The sequence below is a fragment of the Stomoxys calcitrans genome, chromosome 5 (assembly GCF_963082655.1).
Source record: "Stomoxys calcitrans chromosome 5, idStoCalc2.1, whole genome shotgun sequence".
Classification (NCBI taxonomy): Eukaryota; Metazoa; Arthropoda; class Insecta; order Diptera; family Muscidae; genus Stomoxys; species Stomoxys calcitrans.
The window spans coordinates 114,312,453-114,338,979 of record NC_081556.1 but is presented as its reverse complement, the minus strand read 5'-3'; the positions used below and the strand labels follow the sequence as shown (position 1 = coordinate 114,338,979).

The 26,527-nt window shown below is 40.6% G+C and overlaps 1 protein-coding gene across 5 annotated transcripts in view; it reads right to left on the bottom strand.

Annotated features, from left to right (window-relative positions):
• LOC106092283 (arfGAP with SH3 domain, ANK repeat and PH domain-containing protein) overlaps window positions 1–26,527 on the bottom strand; it is a 143,369-nt gene that overhangs the window by 35,075 nt on the left and 81,767 nt on the right. For all 5 annotated transcript variants that reach the window (XM_059370569.1, XM_059370568.1, XM_059370565.1 and 2 more), the window contains 6 exons: window positions 17,432–17,504; window positions 9,770–9,915; window positions 9,415–9,669; window positions 5,659–5,744; window positions 1,293–1,732; window positions 1,074–1,233 (listed from right to left, as the gene is read on the bottom strand). In XM_059370569.1, the coding sequence (XP_059226552.1) occupies window positions 1,074–1,233; window positions 1,293–1,732; window positions 5,659–5,744; window positions 9,415–9,669; window positions 9,770–9,915; window positions 17,432–17,504 (1,160 nt within the window). The remainder of the gene's footprint in view (window positions 1–1,073; window positions 1,234–1,292; window positions 1,733–5,658; window positions 5,745–9,414; window positions 9,670–9,769; window positions 9,916–17,431; window positions 17,505–26,527) is intronic.

Here is a 26,527-nt window from a genome sequence, read left to right as displayed (position 1 = left end):
GGAAACCATCCTTATTGGATAGGCGACCATCGAGAGGTTGATTCTTCTCTATATCAGGCAGCGTATCAGGAATCTTCTACCAGCCAAATATGCTTTATTAAGTTTTTATACCCATTACGGAAGATTTGGCCATTTTCCATTCCATTTGCAACCCAACAAATTATACATTTTCAACGCTACAAAGTTCTAGATTGTCGTTATATTAATAGACGATCTGGATATCCTAACCGTCTGTTTATTAAAATCACTGTACAGCCTAAAGTGCTCCCGATAAGAAATCTGGAGTTCTTTAAGTCGCATATTTGCACCAATTTCATTGAACAATCTTGCCGAGTATGGATAAAGAAATCTCCCGATTTAAGTGTTTGAGCCCAAAAATTTGTTTTTACTATCCATTTTCGCCATGGATCCCTCAACCTTGAGGGATGACCGGTTGTATGTACCGGATTGACCCGATGAATTCCTTCATCGGCAAGGGCTGCGGCCTCAGTGTATCACACACTGCTACTACAACAACAACAGCCACCATATTTTCAGCCACATAGTCCCGTTTCCGATTGAAGGCATTGAACCCCGAATTTAAGAAATTAGCAAGAGATCCCTTGATACTTGTACCAGTTACGCTCAATAAGAGAACTTACGCCCTTTTCCCTGGAATTTCCATCATTAAGAACCCTTGTAACTTTATTTGGCCCACATCCATGTTTTTATTCTGCACTCTCAAAGAATACTAAAAACGACAAGGGTATGTCTCGATAGCGACATAGGATAATTTTTTGGCCAAGAACTGCCTTCCCCACAAATGTGTGGCTACAACAACGAATGGGGCAGACATAATGGGATTTAGCGTCATTTAGTGTCCTTAAACAAGGTATAATTTCCCCCAAAGGTGAGAATTACAGTCATGTACAATTGTTTTTGCCAAGAGGTGCCGTTCTATGACACGCCGTTTGGGGTCGGCTATAAAAGACGCCGTACTCATTGATATATAAAAAGTTTCACTGTGCTTCCTTAAAGGAATGTTTGTGGGCACATTTGAAAAATTTTCACTTTGCTACGTTAAGCTACTTTACCTGATAACAGTCTTTTGTAACTCCACTAAGCTAGGACTCATTTGTGGATTTGCATGCTGGAATGCCTTAGCTAAAGCTTTTTCTTTACAATTCACCAAAACAGCCATCCAGGCCTTTTGGTCGGACTCATCCTCCGCTTGAAAATGATATGGACGATTGTCTGCAACAAATCGAAAAGTCAAGTCATGACTATTTGACAAAAAAAATGTGAATACTTACAACTGATTAAATCAAACCCTCTTTTATCATCCGGTACTGGTTTTATTTGACATGTGAGCAAATTTACACGTGTTGGCGGTTTCGTCTCATCGGCATGACATATATCGAGAAAACCATCACTGGTAACTCGACATCGTCGCTTTTGCCATACCCTTCGGACTTTGCCCTCACTCTTCTTTAGGAGATGGCCGGAACGTGTGACACCATGATGTTTATCTCCCTGTAATTGATGCAGTGAATATCCCGTTCCTCCTCCTCCCTTGTCCGTGGGCACATTTTCCACACGCTCAAAGTCGGGTGTGCTACGCAACAATGTTCGCAGCTCGAGTAAACTGCGTCTGTCCTCATCTTGCCGTTGTTTGATTTTATGCAACTTATCGCTCAAATCACTGATGTATGTGCCAAAGTGTTCGATTGTTTGCAGGCCGTCCTTGAAATAGCTAAGAAAATGCAATATGAAGATAAATATAGAAAAAAAATATTTATCGATTTATCGATTTTTAGATCGTTTTTCAATACAGTTACGAAACAGTTGTTTGTGCTACGAGTCCCTATGTCTAAACACCGACAATGTAGTTTCACTCTGAGAGCTTCTGGGACATTGCATTCAAGTGTTTTCAGAGACAGGTTGAGGAATTTCGTCAAGTACTTTACTCCTGGTAAACGTCTCGAAACCCTTCTGTGGCATGCCTTGATCACATTAAAATCTAGGCATATATGCCATGTAGAGTTGTTGACTATAGGCAGTTTGAAAATTTCCAATATGTCTAAGAAGGCGTAATGCCTCTGGTATATTGGCTATTGGAGAGAGAGAAGGAAAGCCACTCTGTCAAAAGCTAAATCACTCGGTCCACTTTTCTTGACATCAGACACAATTACAGTAACGGAAGTTGGATCGGTTGCCAGACGAAAAAAATAGTTTTAGTGGGATTGTGGATTTAACGTAGAGGTTAGCATGACCGCCTATCGCGCTGAACGCCTGGGTTGGAGTCCCGGCGAGAACATCAGACAAAAATTTCAACGGTAGTTATGCCCTCCGAATGCTGTCAACTTTTGTGAGGTATTAGCCATGTAAAAACTTCTCTCGAAAGAGGTGTCGCACAGCGGCACGCCGTTCGGTCTAGGCTATAAAAAGGAGTCCCCTCATTATTGAGCTGAAAATTTGAATCGGACAGCAATCATTGATATGTGAGAAGTTTGCCCCTGTTCCTTAACGGAATGTTCTTGGGCAAATTTGCATCTGTAATGTTTGGGGATGGAAATGCGGCATACTATATGCGCCATGACAGATTATTTACCAGCGGAATTCTTCCTTGTTTGCGGGTAGGACTTAGTTTTTCGGGAAAAAGATTTTTCGGATACCCCGCCCTTTCTGGGAACTTTTTCAGTGGCTCGAGCGGAGGTGGTAAGGACGATATTGGTTAGTAGATGTAAGGAGCTGGCGTCCACCACACCGCTGAACGGCTGGCTTCGAATCCTAGCGAGAAACATGAGAAAATTTTTCAGTGGTGGTTATCCCTTCCTTATGCTGCCAAAATTTCTGAGATACTATGCCATGTAAAAACTTCTTCGAAAAGAGGAGTCGCAAGGCAGCACGCCGTTCGGACTAGGCCCCTTATCATTGAACTAAAAAATTTGAATCGGACAGCATTCATGGATATGTGAAAAGTTTGCCCCTTATCCGTCATGCAGTGTTCCGTAATACAAATCAAATCAAATCATCGTAGAAATCATATTTTCAATTTGAGCAAAATTAACAAAAAACAAGTAAAAGAGTGCTAAGTTCGGCCGGGCCGAATCTTATATACCCTCCACCATGGATCGCATTTGTCGAGTTCTGTTCCCGGCATCTCTTCTTAGGCAAAAAAGGATATAAGAAAAGATTTCCTCTGCTATTGGAGCGATATCAAGATATGGTCCGGTTTGCCCCACAATTAAATTAAATTATATGTTGGAGACCTGTGAAAATGTCAGCCTATTCGAATATGAATTGCGCTCTTTGGGGGCTCAAGAAGTAAAATAGAGAGATCGATTTATATGGGAGCTCTATCGGGCTATAGACCGATTCAGAAAGTTGATGGTCAAAATTTCAGGCAAATCGGATAATAATTGCGACTTCTAGAGGCTCAAGAAGTCAAGATCCCAGATCGGTTTATATGGCAGCTATATCAGGTTATGAACCGATTTGAACCTTATTTGACACAGTTGTTGAAAATAAGAATAAAATTGGTCGAGCAAAAATTCATTCAAATTGAATAAGAATTGGGCCCTCTAGAGGCTCAAGAAGTCAAGACCCAAGATCGGTTTATATGACAGCTATATCGGATCATGGACCGATTTGAACCATTCTTGGCACAGTTATTGGATATCAAAACAAAACACGTCGTGCAAAATTTCATTCCAATCGGATAAGAATTGCGCACTCTAGAGGCTCAAAAGTCCAGACCCAAGATCGGTTTATATGGCAGCTATATCAAAACATGGACCGATATGGCCCATTTACAATACCAACCGACCTACACTAATAAGAAGTATTTGTGCAAAATTTCAAGCGGCTATCTTCACTCCTTCGGAAGTTTCGACAGACAGACGGACGGACATGGCTATATCGACATAAAATGTCGCGACGATCAAGAATATATATACTTTATGGGGTCCCAGACGAATATTTCGAGTAGTTACAAACAGAATGACGAAATTAGTATACCCATGGGGGGTATACTGCTATGGTGGAGGGTATAACAAGTAAAAAGGCGTTAAGATCGGCTGAGCCGAACTTGGGATACCCACCACCTCGGGTATTTGTGTAAACCACCTTTCGTCATAATTTGTCGAAGGATGTTGAAGGCCCTAACACAACTCACTGTCCCAAATTTGGGCGACATCGGACAATAAATGAGGCTTTTATGGGCCTAAGACCATAAATCGGTGGTTCGGTCTATATGGCAGCTATATCCAAATCTGAACCAATCTGGGCCAAATTGCAGAAATATGTCAAAGAGTCTAACACAACTCACTGTCCCAAATTTTAGCGACATCGGACAATAAATGGGCTTTTTATGGCCCCCAAAACCTTAAATCGAGGTATCGGTCTATATGGCAGCTATATCCAAATCTGGACCGATCTGAGCCAAATTGAAGAAGAATGTTGAAGGGCCTAGTACAACTCACTGTCCCAAATTTTGGCAAAATCGGACAAGAAATGCGTCTTTTATGGGCCTAAGACCATAAATCGACGGATCGGTCTATATGGCAACTATATCCCAATCTGAAGCGATCTAGGCCTAATTAAAGAGGAATGTCGAAGGGCCTAACACTACTCACTGTCCCAAATTTCAGCAAAATCGGATAATAAATGCGGCTTTTATGGGCCTAAGACCCTAAATCGGTGGATCGGTCTATATGGGGGCTATATCAAGATATAGTCCGATATAGCCCATCTTCGAACTTAACCCGCGTATGGACAAAAAAAAGAATCTGTGCAAAGTTTCAGCTCAATATCTCTATTTTTAAAGACTGTAGCGTGATTTCAACAGACAGACGGACGGACATGACTGGATCGTCTTAGATTTTTACGACGATCAAGAATATATATGCTTTATAGGGTCGGAAATGGATATTACGATGTGTTGCAAACGGAATGACAAAATGAATATACCCCCATCCTTCGGTGGTGGGTATAATATACCCCCTAAAGTGGCTATAATTACTCAAAGCCAATTTTGGTCTATAGTCTTTAAAAAGGAAACCTTGGCAGATCAATTGAAAATCGAATCTTTTGTCAACCAAAAGATAAACAAACAAAAAATTGAAACTTTTCAAATGAATAACAACATCAGCTTGAATGATTTTTATCGATTTTTTGCTTTGCCTTATTGATGAAGATCAACAATAACCATACACACACACTCACACACGCAAACATCCATATAATTACTATTCAAATCATGAATTTGCAATATACCTAAATGGAGGAAGATAACGCATTAACCGAGAAATGTACCAGACGGACATGCAAAATATACAATTTCACTTTATATATGGAAAGGGTTTTGGATTGGGGCTATTCTATTATTACGGTGTGTGATGCGATGCAATATGATGCGATGGGGTGGTGTGGTGTGGCCCAAAGGCATTGTTGGTCGCACTTATATTTTGTTTTATCTTAAGAGTCACAGCCGTAGAGCGACGTTTCATGCTCGCTCACTCACCACTAGAAAAATAAATAAAAGGCAGCAAAACCCCACGACAACAATGGACAATTGGTCGTAGTTTGGAGTGCTAATATGGAAAGACGGTAGGTACGTATTTCACGATATTGTACTCGCGCTTCGCGAATGTTTGCCTGCTTACTTGGTGTACTTACTTATTCAATGCATGATAGTATTCGATGAAGTGCTGCAGCAGCTCGATGCCAGTTTTTGTTTTGATTTCCTTATATTTCAATAAATACTGGAAAGAAATAGAAAAAAGAAGAAGCAAAAGAACAACAACGTTAATAAAAATAAACAAACAAATAATATGCGAGGGTATGTAAAAAAAAAATTGTAAGAGAGAGAGAGCACTCAAAGTGGGTGGCAGTGTAGTAGTGTGCGGTGAGGTGAGAGCAAGAGCATAGAGTTCAGTATTTGTTTGCAAAAATAAAAAAAAGTGAAAATACAGAAAAAAGTGTGTCTCATATTACGTTTATCGATTACACTATGCAACAAAATGTCCCCTTCAAAGAAACGGGACAAAGATAGTGCCGCAGACCTAGTGTCTAATACTATCTTTTTAATAAACTCTGACATTCTAAGTGAATGTCAGATTGAGGAAGAAGAAGAAGAAAATGTCCCTTTACCGTTATATGTAGCTCGACTTCAGCGAAAGAGGCTTGAGTGGATCAAAATGTATTTGCTATATGCATACGTACTGCTTGCTGCTGCTATATACAGGGTGCGCAAAAGAAACTTTCTTATTTGAAAAAACTCTCGAACGGCTAGTTGGGCAGGCAGGGGGTCGAGAGTGGGTCCATCTGGAGATGGAAGTCCCCAATTTTGTTTCTTTCTCCAGTCAGTTGGGAATGGGAATTTCTGACACTACTGCTTGATGGATTCTATCAAGATCTTAAAATTCATTCCTACAAATTTTCTGTTGTGCAAGAATTTACTGAACGTGATTTTGTTGCCCCTCAAAATGCATGTGAAATGCTGATTGACAACCTGCCTGACGACGGAGTATTTTTTATACCCTCCACCATAGAACGGGGGTATACTAATTTCGTCATTCTGTTTGTAATTCCTTGAAATATTCGTCGAAGACCCCATAAAGTATACATACTCTTTATCGTCATGACATTTTAAGTCAATCAAGCCTATCCGTCCGCCGTCCGTCTGTCTGTCGAAAGCACGCTAACTTTCGAATAAGTTAAGCTAGCCACTTGAAATTTTACACAAATATTTTTTTTAAGTGTGGGTCGGTTGGGATTGTAAATGGGCCATATCGGTCCATGTTTTGATATAGCTGCCATATAAACCGATGTTGGATCTTGAATTCCTGAGCCACTAGAGGGCGCAATTTTTAACCGATTTGGCTGAAATTTTGCATGAGGTGTTTTATTATGGCTTCCAACAACTGTGCCGAGTATGGTTGAAATAGGTTCATAACCTGATATAGTTGTCATATAAACCTATCTGGGGTCTTGACTACTTAAGCGTCTAGAGGACGCAATTCTCGTCCGATTTGGCTGAAATCTTGCAAGACGTGTTTCGTTCTGACTATCAACAACTGTGCTAAGTATGGTCTAAATCGGTCCATAACCTTATATAGTTGCCATATAAACCGATCTTGAATCTTGACTTCTTGAGCCACTAGAGGGCGCAATTCTTATCTGATTTGGATGAAATCTTGCATGACGTGTTTTGTTATAACGTCCTACAACTGTGCTAAGTATGGTTCGAATCAGTACGTAACCTGATATAGCTGCCGTATAAACCGATCTGGGGTCTTGACTTCTTAAGCCTCTAGAGGGCGCAATTCCTATCCGATTTGGCTGAAATCTTGCAAGACGTGTTTCGTTATTTAAATAACTGTGCCAAATATGGTTCAAATCGGTCCATGACCTTATATAGCTGTCATATAAACCGATCTGGGTTCTTGACTTCTTCAGCCTGCAGAGGGCGTAATTATTATCCGATTTGGCTGAAATTTTGCACAACGTTTTCTCCCATGACCTTCAACATACGTATCGAATATGGTCAGAATCCGTCTATAGCCTGATACAGCTCCCATATAAATCGATTTCTCTATATTACTTTTTGAGACCCTAAAGGGCGCAATTCTTACTCGAATTGGCTGAAATTTTACACACTGACTTCTACTATGGTCTCCAACATTCAGTTTAATTATGGTCCGAATCGGATCATAACTTGATATAGCTCCAATATTATTGCAATTCTTTCCTTTTATCTTTTGTTTTTGCTTAAAAGAGATATCGGGAAAAGAACCCAACAAATGCGATCTATGGTGGAGGGTATATAAGATTCGGCCCGGCCGAACTAAGCACGCTTTTACTTGTTTCTAGCGATGGGACTCACTTTTACATATCCGGCTACGTCAACAAGCAAAACATGTGTTATTGGAATGGTGTAAATCCGAGTGAACAACATTAGCGACGTCACTGCCATCATACCAATTGATATGCTGCAAAGAGTTGACACGTATTTCAAAAATCCACTTAATCAGTGTATGTGCAATAGGGGTCGCCATTTACCCGATGCCATTTTCAAGACTACATGGAAAAAACATTGGGAGAGTGTATTCTCAAATAAAAAGGGGAATTAAAACAATAACTGAAGTACTTTTTTGTTTAAGACTTTGACTTGTTGGGCTATAAGGTCAATGAAAAATAAAAATTACTTATTCCATTTTGCTATGCGACATTTCGTTGGTATTTTCCAACTTCTTCAGGCACAAGTTTTTATTGATCTGGCAACGACAACGAATATAAACTTTTGTATTTTTTGACCTTTCAAATAAGTTTCTCTGGCGCACCCTGTTTATATCTATCTACTATTTCATCATGAAGGACGACAGACAAATGGAGTAGAATAACCATTGTCCACATCCATGATATCCTGGCGGATGGCTAACCATCACAATTTAATATGGACGCAGTTACAACCGTCATTTGCAGCGCCAAACCATTCAAAGCGCTGGGTCAGACGAAATTTCTACACTGATGCTTAAGAAGTTCAGCGAACCAGCAGTCGATTACCTCATCAAGGTCCTCAATGTGTATATGGATTTTCTTATATTGTTGTTCTTGTAGCCGCTTTTAGGAGGGGAAAAAGGTACATAGCCAGGAACGATCCTGTATAGATTTCGGTTTGTAAACTCGACTAAAGTGGGGATCGGGGCACTATTACCATAGGATGGTCCACCTATTAAAATATTTCGATGTAGTCCCCCATGCCACTGTAGCCGAAATAATTACAAACGTCATGTGCTCTAAACTTTTGCTAAAGATTTTGGGTGGGCATTTCAGGAGTCGTTTACCTAATCAAGATCTTCAACGCGTCTCTGGGCACTTTTATAATAGGATGGATCTCGTGGCTCTTAGCCTATCGATTAGAGATGGCAAAATATCTATGACACCATCGTTTTAATTATAGGTGATAGAAAATTATCGATCTATATCTATATCTATATATCTATATCTATACTATCAATATTTATTATTAAAGGCCTTTTATATGACACATTATAATCGTACTCATCGTGTGTACGAATTGATTAGAGCTTTTGCTCGTACTATCTCAATGACCACGGGATTTTGGCTAGACTGACTAAGAATGTCATAGTGTTCAATAATATAATCAATGTACCAATATTTTAAGGTGTTACAAACGGAATGACGAAAATAGAATATTCTCTTTCCCAGTACCGCACTTTTACGTCCCTTTTTTAAATTATTTGTCATTCCATTAAAACCAAACAAATAAATAAAATCGTTTTTCTTCAAAAATCTATTATCTATCCATCCCCAAGAAAACATTTCTGTTGCATAGTGTTATGATAAGTATTAGAGTGACTTTTCGCTATTTCTCTCTCCCTCTCATCCGTCTTAGCCTAGAATACCTACTTCACATGTTTGCAGCTGATAGAGGCGTCTTTCCTTTTCCATTTCTTCGGCTACAACGGCGGCATCGATTTCTGTTCGCACCATGCCTGCCTCCTTGGCCTGAGCTTTTTTCTCTTTCTCGATTTTAATGAATTTAGCTTCATAATCTTTGGCAGCCTTGTCAAAGGGCCTCTTCATGTCGCCCTTGACACCTCTCAGTTCACTTTTCAGCATTGAGTCGACCGGAAACATGACAATATTGTTGATATTTTGCATCTGAGAAGAAGAAGAAAATGAAAATGAAAAGAAAATTGTCAATTTTCCGCTTTAAAAAACTTGTATGTATGACCCACAAACCCCACCCAAGGGTACTTACCAATGTTTTCATCAATGCACTCAACTCCTTTGTCACCACGGAGAATTTAAGAAATGCCGCCCCAATATCCGGTTCATCCTGATCGATTACCTTGCCACCTAAACGTTCAAGGGCTCTTACCAGAAACATTTCATTGTCCACATGAGCTAAGGGTTTTGTTTGGAAGTGGCGATGTTGGGGGGCGGGGAGGAAGAAAACAAAATGATTGAATTAATTAATATGGGAAACTTTACAAACTTTTCGCAGATGCTTGATAAACAATTAACTCGAACAAGAACATGTTAAAATAAGGGCAAATGTGAAAAGTTCGGAGCCAGGCCGAAACTTGGATACCCATCACAATGTGTTTGGGAAAAAAAATAACACAAATTAACTCAGTTTACATGGAATTTGTTTGATTTGATTTGAGAGAAGACAAGCAAGAGCGTGCTAATTTCGGCCGGACCGAATCTTGGGAACCCATCACTATGGATTCTGCTAAAAATTTATACAAAATAAATTTAGCAAAAATTAAAGCCAGCAAAATTTAAAGCTATACGAACCGAACAAGGATGATCGAGAGACCGGCTTACATAGGAGCTATATCAGGTTATAGACCGATTTGGAGCGTACTTGGCACAGTTGTTGGAAGTCGTAACAGAACACCGCACGTAAAATTGCAGACAAATCGGACTAAAATTGCGCCTTGTAAGGACGCAAGAAGTCAAATCGGGAAATCGATTTATGTGGGAGCTATATCAGGTTGTAGACCAATTCGGATCATACTTGGCCCAGTTGTTGGATGTCATAACGGAACACCATATGCAAAATAGCGGCTTGTAAGGCCTCAAGAAGTCAAATCGGGAGATCGGTTTATATGGGAGCTATATCAGGTTATAGACCAATCCGGACCGTACTTGGCACAGTTGTTGGAAGTCATAGCGGAACACCTTATGCAAAATTTCAGCCAAATCGGACGAAAATAGCGGCTTGTAAGGGGTGAAGAATTTAAATCGGTAGATCGGTTTATATGGGAACTATATCAGGTTAATGACCTATTTGAACCGTACTTAGTGCAGTTCTTAGGAGTCATAACAGAACACTATGCACCAAATTTTAACTAAATAGGACAAAGATTGTGGCTTCCATGGGCTCAAGAAGTCAAATCGGGAGATCTTTTTATATGGGAGCTATATCAGGTTTTTAGCAGATTGGGATCGTACTTGGCACAGTTGTTGGAAGTCATAACGGAACAACATGTACAAAATTTCAGCCAAATCGGATAAAAATTGATGCTTCCAGGGGCTCAAGAAGTCAAATCGGGAGATCGGTTTATATGGGAGCTATATCAGGTTCTTGACCGATTTGGACCGTACTTGGTACAGTTGTTGGGAGTCATAACGGAACACCACATGCAAAATTACACTTAAATCGGACAAAAATTGCGGCTTGTAAGGGCTCAAGAAGTCAAATCGGGTGATCGGTTTATATGGGAGCTATATCAGGTTATATACCGATTTGGATCGTACTTAACACAGTTGTTGGAAGCCGTAACAGAGCACCACATGCAAAATTTCTGCCGAATCGGACAAAAATTGCGGCTTGTAAGGGCTCAAGAAGTCATATCGGGAGATCGGTTTATATGTAAGCTATATCAGGTTATAGACCGATTAGGACCGTACTAGGCACAATTGTTGGAAATCATAACAAAACACTACCTGCAAAATGTCAACAAAATCGGACAAAAATTGCGGATTGTAAGGGCTCAAGAAGTCAAATCGGGAGATCGGTTTATATGGGAGCTATGCAAGGTTATAGACCAATTTGGACCGTACTTGGCACAGTTGTTGGAAGTTATAACAGTACACTACGTGCAAAATTTCAGCCAAATCGGACCAAAATTGCGGCTTCCAAAGGCTGATTTCGACAGACGGACGGACGGACGTGGCTAGATCGACTCAGAACGTCGAAACGATCAAGAATATATATACTTAATGGGGTCTTATATATACTTAGGAGGCCACCGTAGCGCAGAGGTTAGCATGTTATGACGCTGAACGCCTGGGTTCGAATCCAGAAAAAATGTTCAGAGGTGGTTATCCCCTCCTAATGCTCCCAACATTTGTGAGGTACTATGCCATGTAGAAATTCCTCACCAAAGAGGTGTCGCCCTGCGGCACGCAGAAGGTCCCTTATCATTGAGTTTTAAGTTGAATCGGACAACACTCATTGATTTGTGAGAAGTTTGCCTCAGTTCCTTAATGGAATGCAAATGCAAATTTTGCCCTTGAACATTCCACTAAGGAACAGGGGCAAACTTCTCACATATCAATGAGTGCAGTCCGATTCAAGTTTAAGCTCAATGATAAGTGGCCTCCTTTTCATAGCCGAGTCCGAACGGCGTGCCGCAGTGCGACACCTCTTTGGAAAGAAGTTTTACATGGCATTGTACCTCACAAATGGTGCCAGCATTAAGAGGGGAAAACCACCGATGAAATTTTTTTCTGATGGTCTCGCTAGGATTCGAACCCAGGCGTTCAGCGTCATAGGCGGACATGCTAACCTCTGCGCTACGGTGGCCTCCTCCTTAATGGAATGTTCATGGGTAAATTACCATTTGCAATGGGGTCTTAGACCAATATTTCGAGGTGTTACAAACGGAATGACTAGATTTGTATACCCCCATCCTATGATGGTGGGCCCTAGTTACAATTGTTCAAGTATCAACGTAGAAATCTCTTCGGAGACCGGCACCTTGGACGATTTGGCACTACGGATAAGATTTATTCTAAAATTCGTGGTGATAGTTGATCATAGGTGTAGTCACTGCTACTTCGCCAAAAGCGAAGGAGGTCCTACCCAACCTTCTTTTAAGTTTCGATTGAAAATAGACCACAAGTTACCATAACCGGTACTTAAGTTCCACTTAGGATTGTTGAGCGCCCTATAGATTTCTAGATTCAGTTATCTTATTCTAGGGTCACTAGGATTGGAGGGACAAAAACCATTACTCTAGTCTGAGTGTCGTGATGTATGCGTCGCGAAACTGAGACGAAGTCAGGGCCAAGGGCCAAGCTCGGACAGATTAACTATGCCAATGCTTTAACATATAGGCTAATTATGAGTCAAATACCTGATGGATACCAAACTATTCGTCGGCAAACAGAAAGATAACTCTATGAAAAACCCAACTACTAAATTTGTATGTGAAACTTTAAATTTTCAACAAATTTTACCATTGAATTGAAGACTTTATTTGTTGAATTAGGTTCCAATGGCAGCTACTCCACACAGATTGGAGCTCATAGTTCCAGTCTGTGCGGTGTTCAAAGTTATCCAGTATCGGGACCACAATCTTTAATTACATCATCTAATCTGATCTTTCGAACTCGACAAAGAGGTGAACTACATGTGAGGTCGGTAGTCATACGTAGAGTTTAGAAACTCAAAGTCTAAGACCCATTGAGTTAAACAGGGACATATACCTGTCTAAACTCCCTCCAGTACCGACTAGTGCGGTATAATGAGCAGTGTAAACGCACGAACAAGAGTCCCAACTTGAAACTCTTTACCACGAAACCGTCAGCCCCATTATTCGCCACCTGAGTGAAAGAATTCTCAATTCCTCAAAACAATTCCGGCAATAAATTTCCCGAAGATCCTAGGGTTGGCCATATTCAAGCTTTTTCTCCCCGACAGACCATACTACTGTAGTAAGCGATAAGGGAAGAAATAGAAACAAATTCCTTTAGTCTTTGGCAGGAAGCACTGGGCATAAGACACAGAGATTACTAAACAACTATAAAGCGATTGGCCAGCCAGCACCAACGTGGAACGCAGAGGAGAAACCTTCAGACTTGTCAAAACGCAAATCTAAGGACCATCAAGGGATGCCTAATGATTGGATTGCGAAATTTACATTGCATCCTTACTTTTTTGGTCATTTGAACCAAAAATATGGTCGTTCGAATTGGTAACACTTAGTGTCAGCTACCCTATAGATATTTTTTGTAGATGAGTTTCCAGCCGAAAGTGATCCAAGTGCGACAGAAATGAAGAATTAGATATATTTTATTATATTTTTTACTTATGATTGGTATGAGGGAATAGCGTCAAAGAAAATACCGAGAACTACTTCATCATAACGATATTAAGTATATAGCGTCTGAAGAACAATAAGGCTGCAGGAACCGATGGGTTTTCAGATCATGGGAAGACTCTGATAAAGGTGTCTTCCCCATTGCGTACAAAATATTATGGAACGTATTGTGTAAGCGGGCGTTGAAGAACTTCAAAACACTCGTTCATGGGATTTTTATTAAAAACAGGCTGAAAAACAATGAGGCAGCAGGAACCGATGGTTTGCACGCCGATCTGTTTAAGATCAGAGAGACTGCTAAAAGTCTCTGACCAATATATATTGTCAGCCGTATTATGTCAGTGGCAACGTGGATACCCCAGAACCACTTACTGATGACGATATAATAGTTATCCGGTACAAGTATATACGGGCTGGAGAACAATAAGGCAACAGAAGCCGATAGATTATTAGCTTAACTATGTATGAACAGAGGCAAGGCACTAAACGTCTTCTACCCGTTGAGTGTAAGAGATAATCGAATTTTTGTAACCACCACCATAGGATAGGGGGTATATTCATTTAGTCACTCCCTTTGAAACACATCGAAATATCCATTTCCGACCCTACAAGGTATATAAATTTCGGATCGTTATAAAATTCTAAGACCATTTTACGATGTCCGTGTGTCTTTCCGTAAGTCTGTTGTAATTACTCTACAGCCTTCAAAAATTGAGATATTGAGCTGAAATTTGGCACAAATACGTCTTGTTGCTGTAGGCAGGTTAAGTTCTTGAACGGGCCAACGCGGACCATATTTGGGTATAGTTGCCATATAGACCGATCTGCTGATAAAGGGTCTGAAGCCCATAAAAGTTTTATTTTGTATCCGATGTCGCTGAAATTGGAAATAGTGAGTTGTTTTAAGCCTCCCGACATCCGACACAAATATGGTTCAGATCGGACTATATTAAGATATAGCTGCGACATAGACCATTCTGCCGATAAAGGGTCTAAGGCCCATAAAAGCTGCATTTATTACCCGAATTCCTTGAAATTTGAAACAGTTAGTTTTTCTAAGCCTCCCGACATCAGACCCAAATATGATTCAGATCGGACTATATTTAGATATAGCTGTCTTATAGACCGATCTGCCGACTAAGGGTTTGGAACCCATAAAAGCTGCATTTATTGTATTATCCGATTTCGCTGAATTTTGAAACAGTGAGTTGTTCGAAGCCTCCTTACAACCGATCCAAATATGGTTCAGATTGGACTATATGTAGATATACCTGCCATATAGACCGATCTGGCAATTTAGGGTATGAAACCCATAAAAGCTGCATTTGTGATCCGATTTCGCTAAAATTTTAAATAGTGAGTTGTTTTAAGCCCCCCAACATCCCATCCAAATACGGTTCAGATCGGACCATATTTAGATATAGCTGCCTTATAGACCGATCTGCCGATTAAGGGTCTGGAACCCATAAAAAGTGCATTTATTATCCGATTTCGCTGAAATTTGAAATAGTGAGGTGTTCTAAGCCTCCCGACATCCGACCCAAATATGGTTCAGATCGGACTATATTTAGGTACAGCTGCCATATATACCGATCTGGCAATTTAGGGTCTGAAACCTATAAAAGCTTTATTTATTACCCGATTTCGCTGAAATTTTGAATAGTAAGTTATTTTTAGCCTCCTGACACGCGACCTAAATATGGTTCAGATCGGACTATATTTAGATATAGCTGCCTTATAGACCGATCTGCCGAGAAAGAGTCTGAAGGCCATAAATACTGCATTTTTTACCCGATTTTGCTGAAATTTAAAACAGTGAGTTATTTTAAGCCTCTCGACATCCGACCCAAACATGGTTCAAATCGGACTATATTTATATATAGCTGTCATATAGACCGATATGCCGATTAAAGGTCTGAAGCCCATAAAAGCTTTACTTATGACTCGATTTCGCTGAAATTTGAAACAGTGGGTTGTTTTAAGCCTCCCGACATCCGACCCAAATATGGTTCAGATCGGACTATATTTAGATATAACTGCCATATAGACCGATCTGCCTTTTAAGGGTCTGGAACCCATAAAATTTGCATTAATTCCCAACTTCGTTGAAATTTTAAGCAGTGAGTTGTTTTAAGACACCCGACCCAAATATGAATCAGAGACTATATAGATATAGCTTTCATATAGACCGATCGGGAGGCCCCCGTAGCGCAGAGATTTGCATGTCCGCCCAAGACGCTGAACGCCTGGGTTCGAATCCTGGCGAGACCATCAGTAAACGTTTTCAGCGGTGGTTATTCCCTCCTAATGCTCCCAACATTTGTGAGGTACTATGCCATGTAGAAACTTCTCCCCAACGAGGTGTCGCTCTGCGGCATGCCGTTCGGACTCGGCTATAAAAAGGAGGCCCCTTTGTCAGTTAGCTTAAACTTTAATCGGACTGCACTCATTATTATGTGAGAAGTTTGCCCCTGTTCCTTAGTGCAATGTTCATGGGCAAAATTTGCAATTTACATAGACCGATCTTTCAACTTAGGGTTTTAATCTCATTAAAAGCGGATTTAAGCGGATAATATTGGGTTGCCCAAAAAGTAATTGCGGATTTTTCATATAGTCGGCGTTGACAAATTTTTTCACAGCTTGTGACTCTGTAATTGCATACTTTCTTCTGTCAGTTATCAGCTGTTACTTTTAGCTTGCTTTAGAAAAAAGTGTAAAAAATTATATTTGATTAAAGTTCATTCTAAGTTTTATTAAAAATGCATTTACTTTCTTTTAAAAAATCCGCAATTACTTTTTGGGCAACCCAATAATAACAAAATCGCAAATCATACAGAAACTAGACAAATACGATACGTCAAATCCTGGAAGGGACCCAAGAAACACAACCCGTTATCTTAACAAAAATAGCGACGAGGTCGATTTCGTCTGGTATGTTCTAGGCCATGTGTAGGTTTGGTTTGCCTTGTAAAATATGGAGTATGGACTTAACTGACAGGCGACAAGTTTTTTTTTCAAGTAATCCTGTGAAGAAAGCCTGTTGTATGATCTCCTCAACATCCTTCTCGAAAAGGTTTAAAGAAAAGTCTAAAGATGTCCATAAAGTTGTGATTCATCACTTAACCATACAAGTATACCTCCATCAACCACTATAGGGTATGCCAAGGGCATGCTCTAGCGTTGAGTGTATCAAGTGGTTGTAGGAGAACCAATGTAAACTTTGTGTGTTTTGCACGTGAGTTTTATGGCGTTTTTTTTTTGTTTTTCCTCTTTTTGTTGTTCGAGAAAATTGCTCAAGTTACTATATCTATGTTTGTATCTCTGACATGTTAAAGTGTTTGTGGAAAAACTCTTTCCAGCACCACACAGATAGGCCGACAAACACACAGCATGGTGTATTTTAATGCAATTACATGTAGTTATAGCATGTTCCACATGTGCATGTTACCCTGAAAGTGTTTACTCTGTGCGCTTCCAACACCCTTGGCATGCATGTGGGTGGGAGGCAGAGGGATGGGAAGTAAGGGCTCTATGAAAGGTTAAATGCAAGTGGGTGATAGAGACAAAAAAAAAAACAAACTTACTATTTCCCGAATTGTGTATGGCCTTGACTGCTTTCTTCAATTTTGTTAGTCCTTCACGGTCGAATTCCAAACGCTGCAAAATAAAGAAATAAAAAAAAAACTTTGTATTAGTTGGGTCATAAAGTTAGAAGAAGGAGGTAAAGGAAATAAATTACAAATCAAAATAAAGTTTAAGGATGATGAATTTTGAGGTTTATTAAAAACCATTATAACAAGGAAAACCATAAAATCGTACATACAGTGGGTTGCCCAAAAAGTAATTGCGGGTTTTTTAAAAGAAAGTAAATGCATTTTTAATAAAACTTAGAATGAACTTTAATCAAATATACTTTTTTTACACTATTTTTCTAAAGCAAGCTAAAAGTAACAGCTGATAACTGACAGAAGAAATAATGCAATTACAGAGTCACAAGCTGTGAAAAAATTTGTCAACGCCGACTATATGGAAAATCCGCAATTACTTTTTGGGCAACTCAATAGTTTCTGAAGCAAGAGAAATAAAAAACGTATAAGATTTTTATTAAATAAAGACAAAATAAATTTCCATTTTACTTTAATAGAACATTTCGAAAAAATATGCTTTTTTTTAAAGAATTTTAAAAAATTTAAAATTTTCATAAGAAATATTTACCAAATTTGAGTGCTATAGCTTAGTACAAAGTTCAAAAATGGGCTATATCGGATTATCAACCACTCCCCCCGGCACGAGGTAGCTGTGAGCACCACCCACGCTGGAACATTGAGGTTCTATCTGTGTGTTGTCTATTGTTGTCACGAGAAGCTTAGCTGCGAGCTACCAGGTCCAGAGGTTGCGGATAGTGGAATGCTCCATCCGGAGTAGCTGTAACAGCCGTTGCGGAAAATCAGCGGTATCGAGTGGAGAGTCTCAGTGAGAGGTCGGGTGGCACCGGCTCTTGCACAAACACTTAGTGCCTATAATGCTCGATATGACAAGGCGAGTTATTGGCGCCTTTAAACAACCAAAGGCCACCCTGTTCCCACGGCGATCGCTTCTTTGGACCGGAACGAGCTTGACAAGGATCGCTCCCTCCACATGAAAATGTGCTTACAACAACATCAACTACTCCCCTTATCGAAAAATGTATGGCCCAGATATTTTTTCGACCCCGTGGAGTAACGAGAATCGCTCTCTCCATATGAAAATGTGGTTACAACAACATCAACCACTCCCCTTATCGAAAAATGTATGCCCCAGATATTTTTTTGACCCCGTGGAGTTTAGAGGATTCTTGAGAATCTCGACGTAAATAAATCCCCGGGCCCTAATGGCATATCAACTCTTGTCTTGCACAAGTGTTCTTAGACGCTTGCTTGTCCATTACACAACCTTTTCAACCTTGCCTACCGTGCGGGAGTCTTTGCGGCGCTTTGGAAAGCTGCGAACGTTCAGCCAATACCCAAGAAGGATGAGGCGAACAACCCTGCGAATTATCGGCCAATTGCGATATGCTCCGCTCTCTCTAAGGTTATGGAGAGCATGGTTAATCACCATCTTGTGAGGTATTTAGAGTCTAATGGCCTTCTTAGCGATCAACAGTATGGGTTCCACAGAAATCGCTCTACGGGCGACCTCATGGCATTTCTGTTGGAACGTAAGAGTCGCTCAATCCACTAATTTGGTGAGAGTAAGGTTGTGGTTCTGGATATCTCCAAGGCATTTGATAGGGTCTATCAAAGCTAGTCGGATTTGGTGTCGGTAATGGCTTCGTTCGATTTATTTCGAGCTTTCTCAGAGATCGCACTATACGAGTCGTTATAGAAGGGTTGCCAACCAATGAGCATAAATTGACCGCAGAAGTACCCCAGGGCGCTGTCCTTTCTCCCTCTCTTTTTCTTATTTTCATCAATGATCTGTTGAGTTAGACAACGAATCCGATCTACTTATTTGCGGATGACAGTAATCTCTGTCATTCGTATTCATTCGACCATAGGCCGAGTCTTCGAAAGATTAAGGAAAAGGGGCGGGCGGGAAGTGTCGAAAGAAGCATTCAAGTGCTTAGGCTTCCTTAAAGGGTCTAGGAATTACTTCACTCCTTTTGACCTTCTTAACATCTACACCACTTTCATAAGGCCGAAAATGGAGTACAACTCACATGTATGGGCTAGAGCTTCAAAATCATCCCTAGCGCTACTGGACCGTGTACAGAGGAGAGCTATGGTGTTGATTGGGGGCATCCAACTATATTGCCTTCCTTGAACATGGTCTTAATAAGGATTGTTTGGCGCTGTTTTATAGCTACTTTCATGGTGTGTGGTCATTCGATATTCGTTTTCTTATTCCTGATGCAAGGGTGTTTGTCAGGGATACTAGACATTGCAGGAACTCACTCCCGTTTGTAATTGATTGGCCAGCGGACCGGACAATGCATTACAGATAGAATTCTTATTTCGCCCGAACCGTTCGATTATGGAATCGACTTCCGGCTAATGTTTTTCCCATCCACCATGACATCCAGAGATTTAAGACAAATGTCAAAAAAACACCTTTCCCCCGCTCCAATTCCTGATTTCCATTCGCCAACGCAACGCACTGCATTCCTAGGGGACATCCCCTGCGAGTTGGTTGATAGAAGAGAAGGACGATCCTTCCTTTCATGGTGTACAAAGCTAAAAGTTAGAATTAGCAATGCATCTCTAACCGAATGGTCGATTAGGAGGATTGTCACTAGAGTTACTCTAATCTTATGGTAGAAATTGAGAGATACCTCTGCAATTCGGCCGATGATCACTTAGGTATCGAGATCGATGAAGACGGAGGACACCGTAGCGGTTGTGCTGGAGCATAAACCCCATAATGACTAAGTTGACACCCGAAAAAGGGGTTCCATTATAATGACAAGATCGAGGCAATTGATCACCGGGACGCGTGGCAGGCGGATCGTGTGAACGGGTGGTCAACACTTCAGTGGCTCTAGTATCAGCGGGACAGGAGCAGTACGCTGGTTGGGCTAACCACCGACCTAAACGTGACACTATGTCACTGGGACGCGGAAGACGACGGCTTCAACGAACGCTTGGTCAATGGTTTGCTTAGTGGCTGGGGTGTCTGAGGAACAAGGGCCGAACGCTGGATGGGCTAATCACTGAGACGTGATACGCACACGCCGTGAACACGGGATTCATTCAAGACCTAAGCGTGGCACTATGTCACTGGAACGCCGCAATCATCGGTTGTAATGAACGCTTGGTCAATGGCTAGCTCAGTGGCTGCTGTGTCTGAGGGACAAAGTCAGAACGCTGGTTGGGCTAATCAACGAGACGTGGTTCACTCACTGCATGAATGTGGCACTATGCGGGAATAGGAGGTAGTAAAGAAAGCATGGGTAATGACTCACAGTATGCTGTGTCTGAGGTTGAGGGGGAGAACGAGGTATCGACCAGATTGTACTCGAAAGTGCATATGCAGTAAGATGGGGATAAATGACCAGGATGTCATATTCACAAAGAGGCGAAATAAACCCGTCATACCCGAAAACTAAATGTGAAGTATGTCTGCGGGCATAGGAAATTATATGCGGATGTGTGTTATTGCCCAATTACGATTTATGCGGCTAGGTCAAAGCAGGATCGGGGCAACGTAAGAGGTTTTTTGTATTGAGTTCCTACGAATTAGGGAGTCGAAGCTGGTTCAAAGCAGGATCGGCCCAACAGAATAGGTTTCTGTATTGAGTTCTTAAGATTTAGGGAGGCTTTAAGTCTTCTGAACGTATTTCAGGAAAAAGCCTTTGCAATATTGAAGAATTTTGATGATTTCGCGGAAGCAGACCCTGTTACACTTTATATGGATAGTTGGACTAAATGTTTTGGGCTTTGGTCCATGCAGGATTCTCTGGTTCATAGCGAAAACTTCCAGAATGTGCTGGGTCCCGGGTTAGTAAGTGGCGTAAGCCTTTATACAAAATCAGGACGGACATATTGTTGCTAACTTGAATCAGGAATCGAACTTCTGCGCCCCTTCTAGAATCTCTGACATCCATTGCGCGATGTCTAGGGTCTTTTACAGAATTTAGCGTGGTGTGAATATCTGGTGTGTGGTGAATTTACCAAGTCTAAAGACCCATTGATAGGGCCCAAAAATCTCATTGACTTTAGGTTTTAATCTTTAAAACAGTATGTTCGAGAGTATTTTGTATGGCAATGTTGGCACATTCCGTCGTGTGAACGGGACATGATGTGCTGAGGTTCCAATCATCGGGAATGCGTTTTTCTAGTCAGATCGAGTAGAAGAGCTGATGCATACCCCTTATCATCGTGACGACTCCGGTCTTAAATAGGTTAGCGGGCAACCCATCGGCTACTGCTGCCTTGTTGTTTTTTCAGTCGGGTCACTGGTACTTGGACCTCATTCTAACTAGGAGGTTAAATTATATATCATCATCTAACAAAAAAACAGTCAGACGGACATAGCTAAACCGAATGAGCAATTTTTCTTTCTCTTAGCGTTGCAAAGATACACAATGGACTTAAGGGGTCCTTGTGAAGCGGTTAGCAATACAGGCTATTAGAGGCATCTCCTTCCACTTAACTTTTAAAATTTTACCACACACTATTCAATCAAGAACAGGGGGCAAAATTCTCACATATTAATAAGTACTGTCCAATTCAGGCTCAAGGTCAATGATGCGGGACCTCCTTTTTATAGCAGAGTCCAAACGGCGGTGCGCAGTGGGACACCTCTATGGGGAGATGTTCATTAAAGAACAGGGGGCAATATTCTCCAAGTCCAATTCAGGTTCAAGCTCAATGATACGAGAAGTTTTTACATGACTTCCCTACACCCAGAAAAATGAGTTCGCTGGAGGGCGCAATTCTTATACGATTTGGCTGAAATATGGCACGATGACTTTCCTACGACCTCCAACCGATGCACCAAGTATGGTTTCAATCGGTCCAAAACCCTATAAACCGATCTCCCGAATAAACTTCTTTAGCCACTAGAGGCCGCAACTCTTATCCGATTTGACTGAAATTTTGCACGTTGACTTTTCCTATGACATCCAACAGATGTACAAAGTTTGGCTCCAATCGGTCCTTAACCTGATATAGGTTCCATATAAACCGATCTCCCGAATATACTGCTTGAGGTTTAGGGGACGCGATTCTTATCCTAGCATATAAAAAACCCATGGGAATTTCTTGTTATGACCTCCCATTATCCTTTTATTGTTCCAGCCTATAAAGAGAATCCGTTCAACGAACTTGACAAATACGATCCATGGTGAAGGGTATATAGGATTCGGCCCGGCAGAACTTAGCAGGTTTTTATACCCTCCACCATAGGATGGGGTATACTAGTTTCGTCATTCTGTTTGTCACTCCTCGAAATATTCAACTAAGACCCCATAAAGTACATATATTCTTGATCGTCATGACATTTCCGTCCGTTTGTCCGTCTGTCTGTCGAAAGCTCGCTAACTTTTGAAGGAGTAAAGCTAGCCGCTTGCAATTTTGCACAAATACTTCTTATTAGTGTGTGCCATATAAACCGATCTTGGGTCTTGACTTCTTGAGCCTCTATAGGGCACAGTTCACGATTTGATTGAAATTTTGCCCGTAGTGTTTTTGTATCACTTCCAACAGCTGTGTTAAGTTTGATTCAAATCGGTTCATAACCTGATATAGCTGCCATATAAACCAACCTTGGATCTTGATTTCTAGAGCCAATAGAGAGCGCAATTCTCATCCGATTTTGGGTGAAATTTTGCATGAGGTGTTTTCTTATGACTTCCAAGTATGTGCTAAGTATGTCGCAAATCGGTTAATAACTTGATATAGCTGCGATATAAACCGATCTTGGATCTTGACTTCTTGAGCCTCTAGAGGGCGCAATTATCATACGATTTGGCAGACATTTTGTACAACGGCTTCTCTCATGACCTTCAACATACGTGTCTAATATGGTCTGAATCGATCAATAGCATGATACACCTCTCATATAAACCAATCTCCCGATTTTGCTTCTTGAGCCCTTACAAGGCTCAATTCTTATCTTATCTTCTTATCCGAATGAACTGAAATATTACACAATGACTTCTACAATGTTCAGCATTCATTTATGGTCCGAATCGGACTATAACTTGATATAGCTCCAAAACAGCAAAACAGTTCTTATTCAATATTCTTTGTTTGCCCAAAAAGAGATACCGCGCATAGAACTTGACAAATGCGATCCATGGTGGAGGGCATATAAGATTCGGACCGGCAGAACTAAGCACGTTTTTACTTGTTATTTGTTACAGACTGTAGCGTCATTTCAACAGAGAGCCGGAGGGACATGACTAGATCCTCTTAGATTTTTACAACGATCAATAATATATATACATTAAAGGGTCGGAAATAGATCGGAAACGGAATGACAAAATAAATATATCCCATCCGTTGGTGTAGGGTATAAAAATGGTTGTTCCCATAAGAAATTGAAATGATATGGTATATGCAAACTCATTGGTCTTGAGTGAAAACTTGCTGAATGTTCGAGAGCGTGTAGACAGACCACTATTCATACATCATCGAAAAAGAACGCTTTTCTGAGTTTATGTAGTTAACAGTTTCCAACCACTCACCAAAACCTAAACCAAACTAAACATATCGAACCATCCTCGTTTATGGCCCGCCTCTTGATTAACACTTTCATTGAGATAGAAATTATGAATGAATAAATGAATTAAATGCATGCTGCAAGCATACTACTTAACATACAAACTCATTCATAACTTGAAAAAAAAAAATTCAGAAAAAAGTCTACTCGAGATAAGAAACCCCAAGAGCAAATTAAAACAAATTCCTATACAAAGTAAATGCGAGCAAGTAACTGGGTATTCATGCCATTCAAAGAGCGTCAGTAAGTAGAAAATGAAATTTATTCATGTTTTATACACAAATCCGACATCTGTCATCATGTGGAGAGAGATTGCTGCCAGGCATTGTATGAATGAACACAGAAGAAGCGAAGTATCGTTGAGTTATTGTTGAAGGCTGAAGATACTTGAAAAGTGGATAACCACCCTCCGAAAAGAGAACGAAAAATATCAAAAACTGAATTCATTCAAAAGAGTTTGAAATTTCTAATTGAAATAGTTTGCCGCTCTAGTCTATATAAACGGCTGGCTTTTATATAAAGGGTGACTCAACTAGCGATTGATATTTGACTGCATGAGACTACTTTTCGACCGGAACTCGAACTCGACTCATACATTTAAAATGAGCTAAAAAGTTGGCTCAAAAGAATGGGTTACTGCATGGCCAACCGAGGGAGATATTTGATATGGTGTTGTTCCATCATTAACCAGAATGTTGAGAAAATTAATTTAAACCCCGTTTACACCGCTCTTGAAATACGGATTTAATGACTCGATCGTCTGTTTTCCCTTTATAAAATCAGCTGACGAGATAAATGAGCAGTGTAAACGGGGTTTAAGTTTAAATCGTCGAAAAAATTTTCCCTCGTTTTGTAATATTGGGTTGCCTAAAAAGTTATTGCGGATTTTTTAAAAGAAAGTAAATGCATTTTTAAAAAAAACTTAGGATGAACTTTAATCAAATATATAATTGCCATTTTGTTCGATAACCTTTTGCCATCTTCCTGGCAAATTTAGTATTTCACGCTCACAGAACTTCTGGTCTTTATCTGCAAAAAACTGAACCAAGTGCGATTTTATAGCCTCATCATTGAAACTGTGGAAAATGATGCAAGATTTTATGAATTCCTGACATAGATCTCTTTGAAGACACTTTTCGGATCAAGAGAAGACACTTTTCGGATTAATTGGCTATGACAGAATAGTTGTTCCATTAGCCGAACGTAAAATGGAGTTCCAAGCGTCTCGATCTTTTGCGCTCATTTTAAAATCTCTGACACCACCACTTGATCTTTCCATCGGGCTTTTGGTCTTCCCGGTTTGCGTGTACCACCGTGTTTGCCTTCAAAAGACTTCTTTGCTGGAGCTTCTTCATTCATTCTGACAACATGACCTAGCCCTTGCATCCGTTGTATTTTGATGCGTGTAACTATGCTGTCGTCGTCATACAGCTCGTGGTTCATACGTCGACTATATTCTCCATTAACGCCAACTTGTCCATATATTTTACGAAGAATCTTTCTCTCAAATACTCCAAGCACTGCCTCTCTCAAATACTCCAAGCACTGCCATATAACAACACGGGTAGTCTCAGTGTCTTGCATAGTGTAATCTTCGTCTATCGAGAGGTGACCTTGTCCAAAGTAGCATCAGTTTGTCAGTATTATTCTTCGCTTTATCTCATAACTGATGTCATACGTTTCGGTTACGGCGGTGCCGAGGTAGTTAAAGTTACTGAAAGTTCCAGTTCCCAACTTTCTCCATTTTCTTTATCTGCTCGATTGTACAAGGCGTTTTGGAAGTTGAATTCATGCACTTCGTCTTATCTCCATTTACAGCCAGACCCATTTTCACTGATTCCCTTTCGATTCTTTCAATGACTGTAGTTACTACTTTCAGTAGCCAACCTACGATATCAATGTCGTCGGCATACGCGAGTAGCATTTGATGTCTTGTGAGTAGTGTGCCATATATATACACATCTGCATCTCGTATAATCTTCTCCAGCAGGATATTCAAGAGTTCACACGATAGGCCGCTGCTTGTCTGAAACCTCGTTTTGTATTAAATGGTTCGGCGAGATTCTTTCCCATTCTTACTGAGGATGGTGTATCAGCAAGCGTCACCCTGCAGTCTTATAAGGGGATACCAAACGCAGACATGCCTTGAAATCCCTTTGAACGTATAGGGCTACCGAAAGCGGCTTTGTAGTCAACAAAGAGATGGTAGGTGTTGGTTTGTCCTTTTCGGGGTCTTTTCCAGGATTTGGCACAGTGTGAATATCTGTTCTAGGTTGGATTTACCAGGTCCAAGCCGAATGTGTAGTACCCAATTATCTCATTGACTTTAGGTTTTAATCTTTCACACAGTACGCTCGCGAGAGTGTGGTTGGCACATTCCGTCTTATCTCCTTTCTTGTGTACTGGACATAGTATGTTGAAGTTCCAATAATCGAGAACGCGTTCTTCTAGCCAGATTGCGCAGATAAGCTGATGCA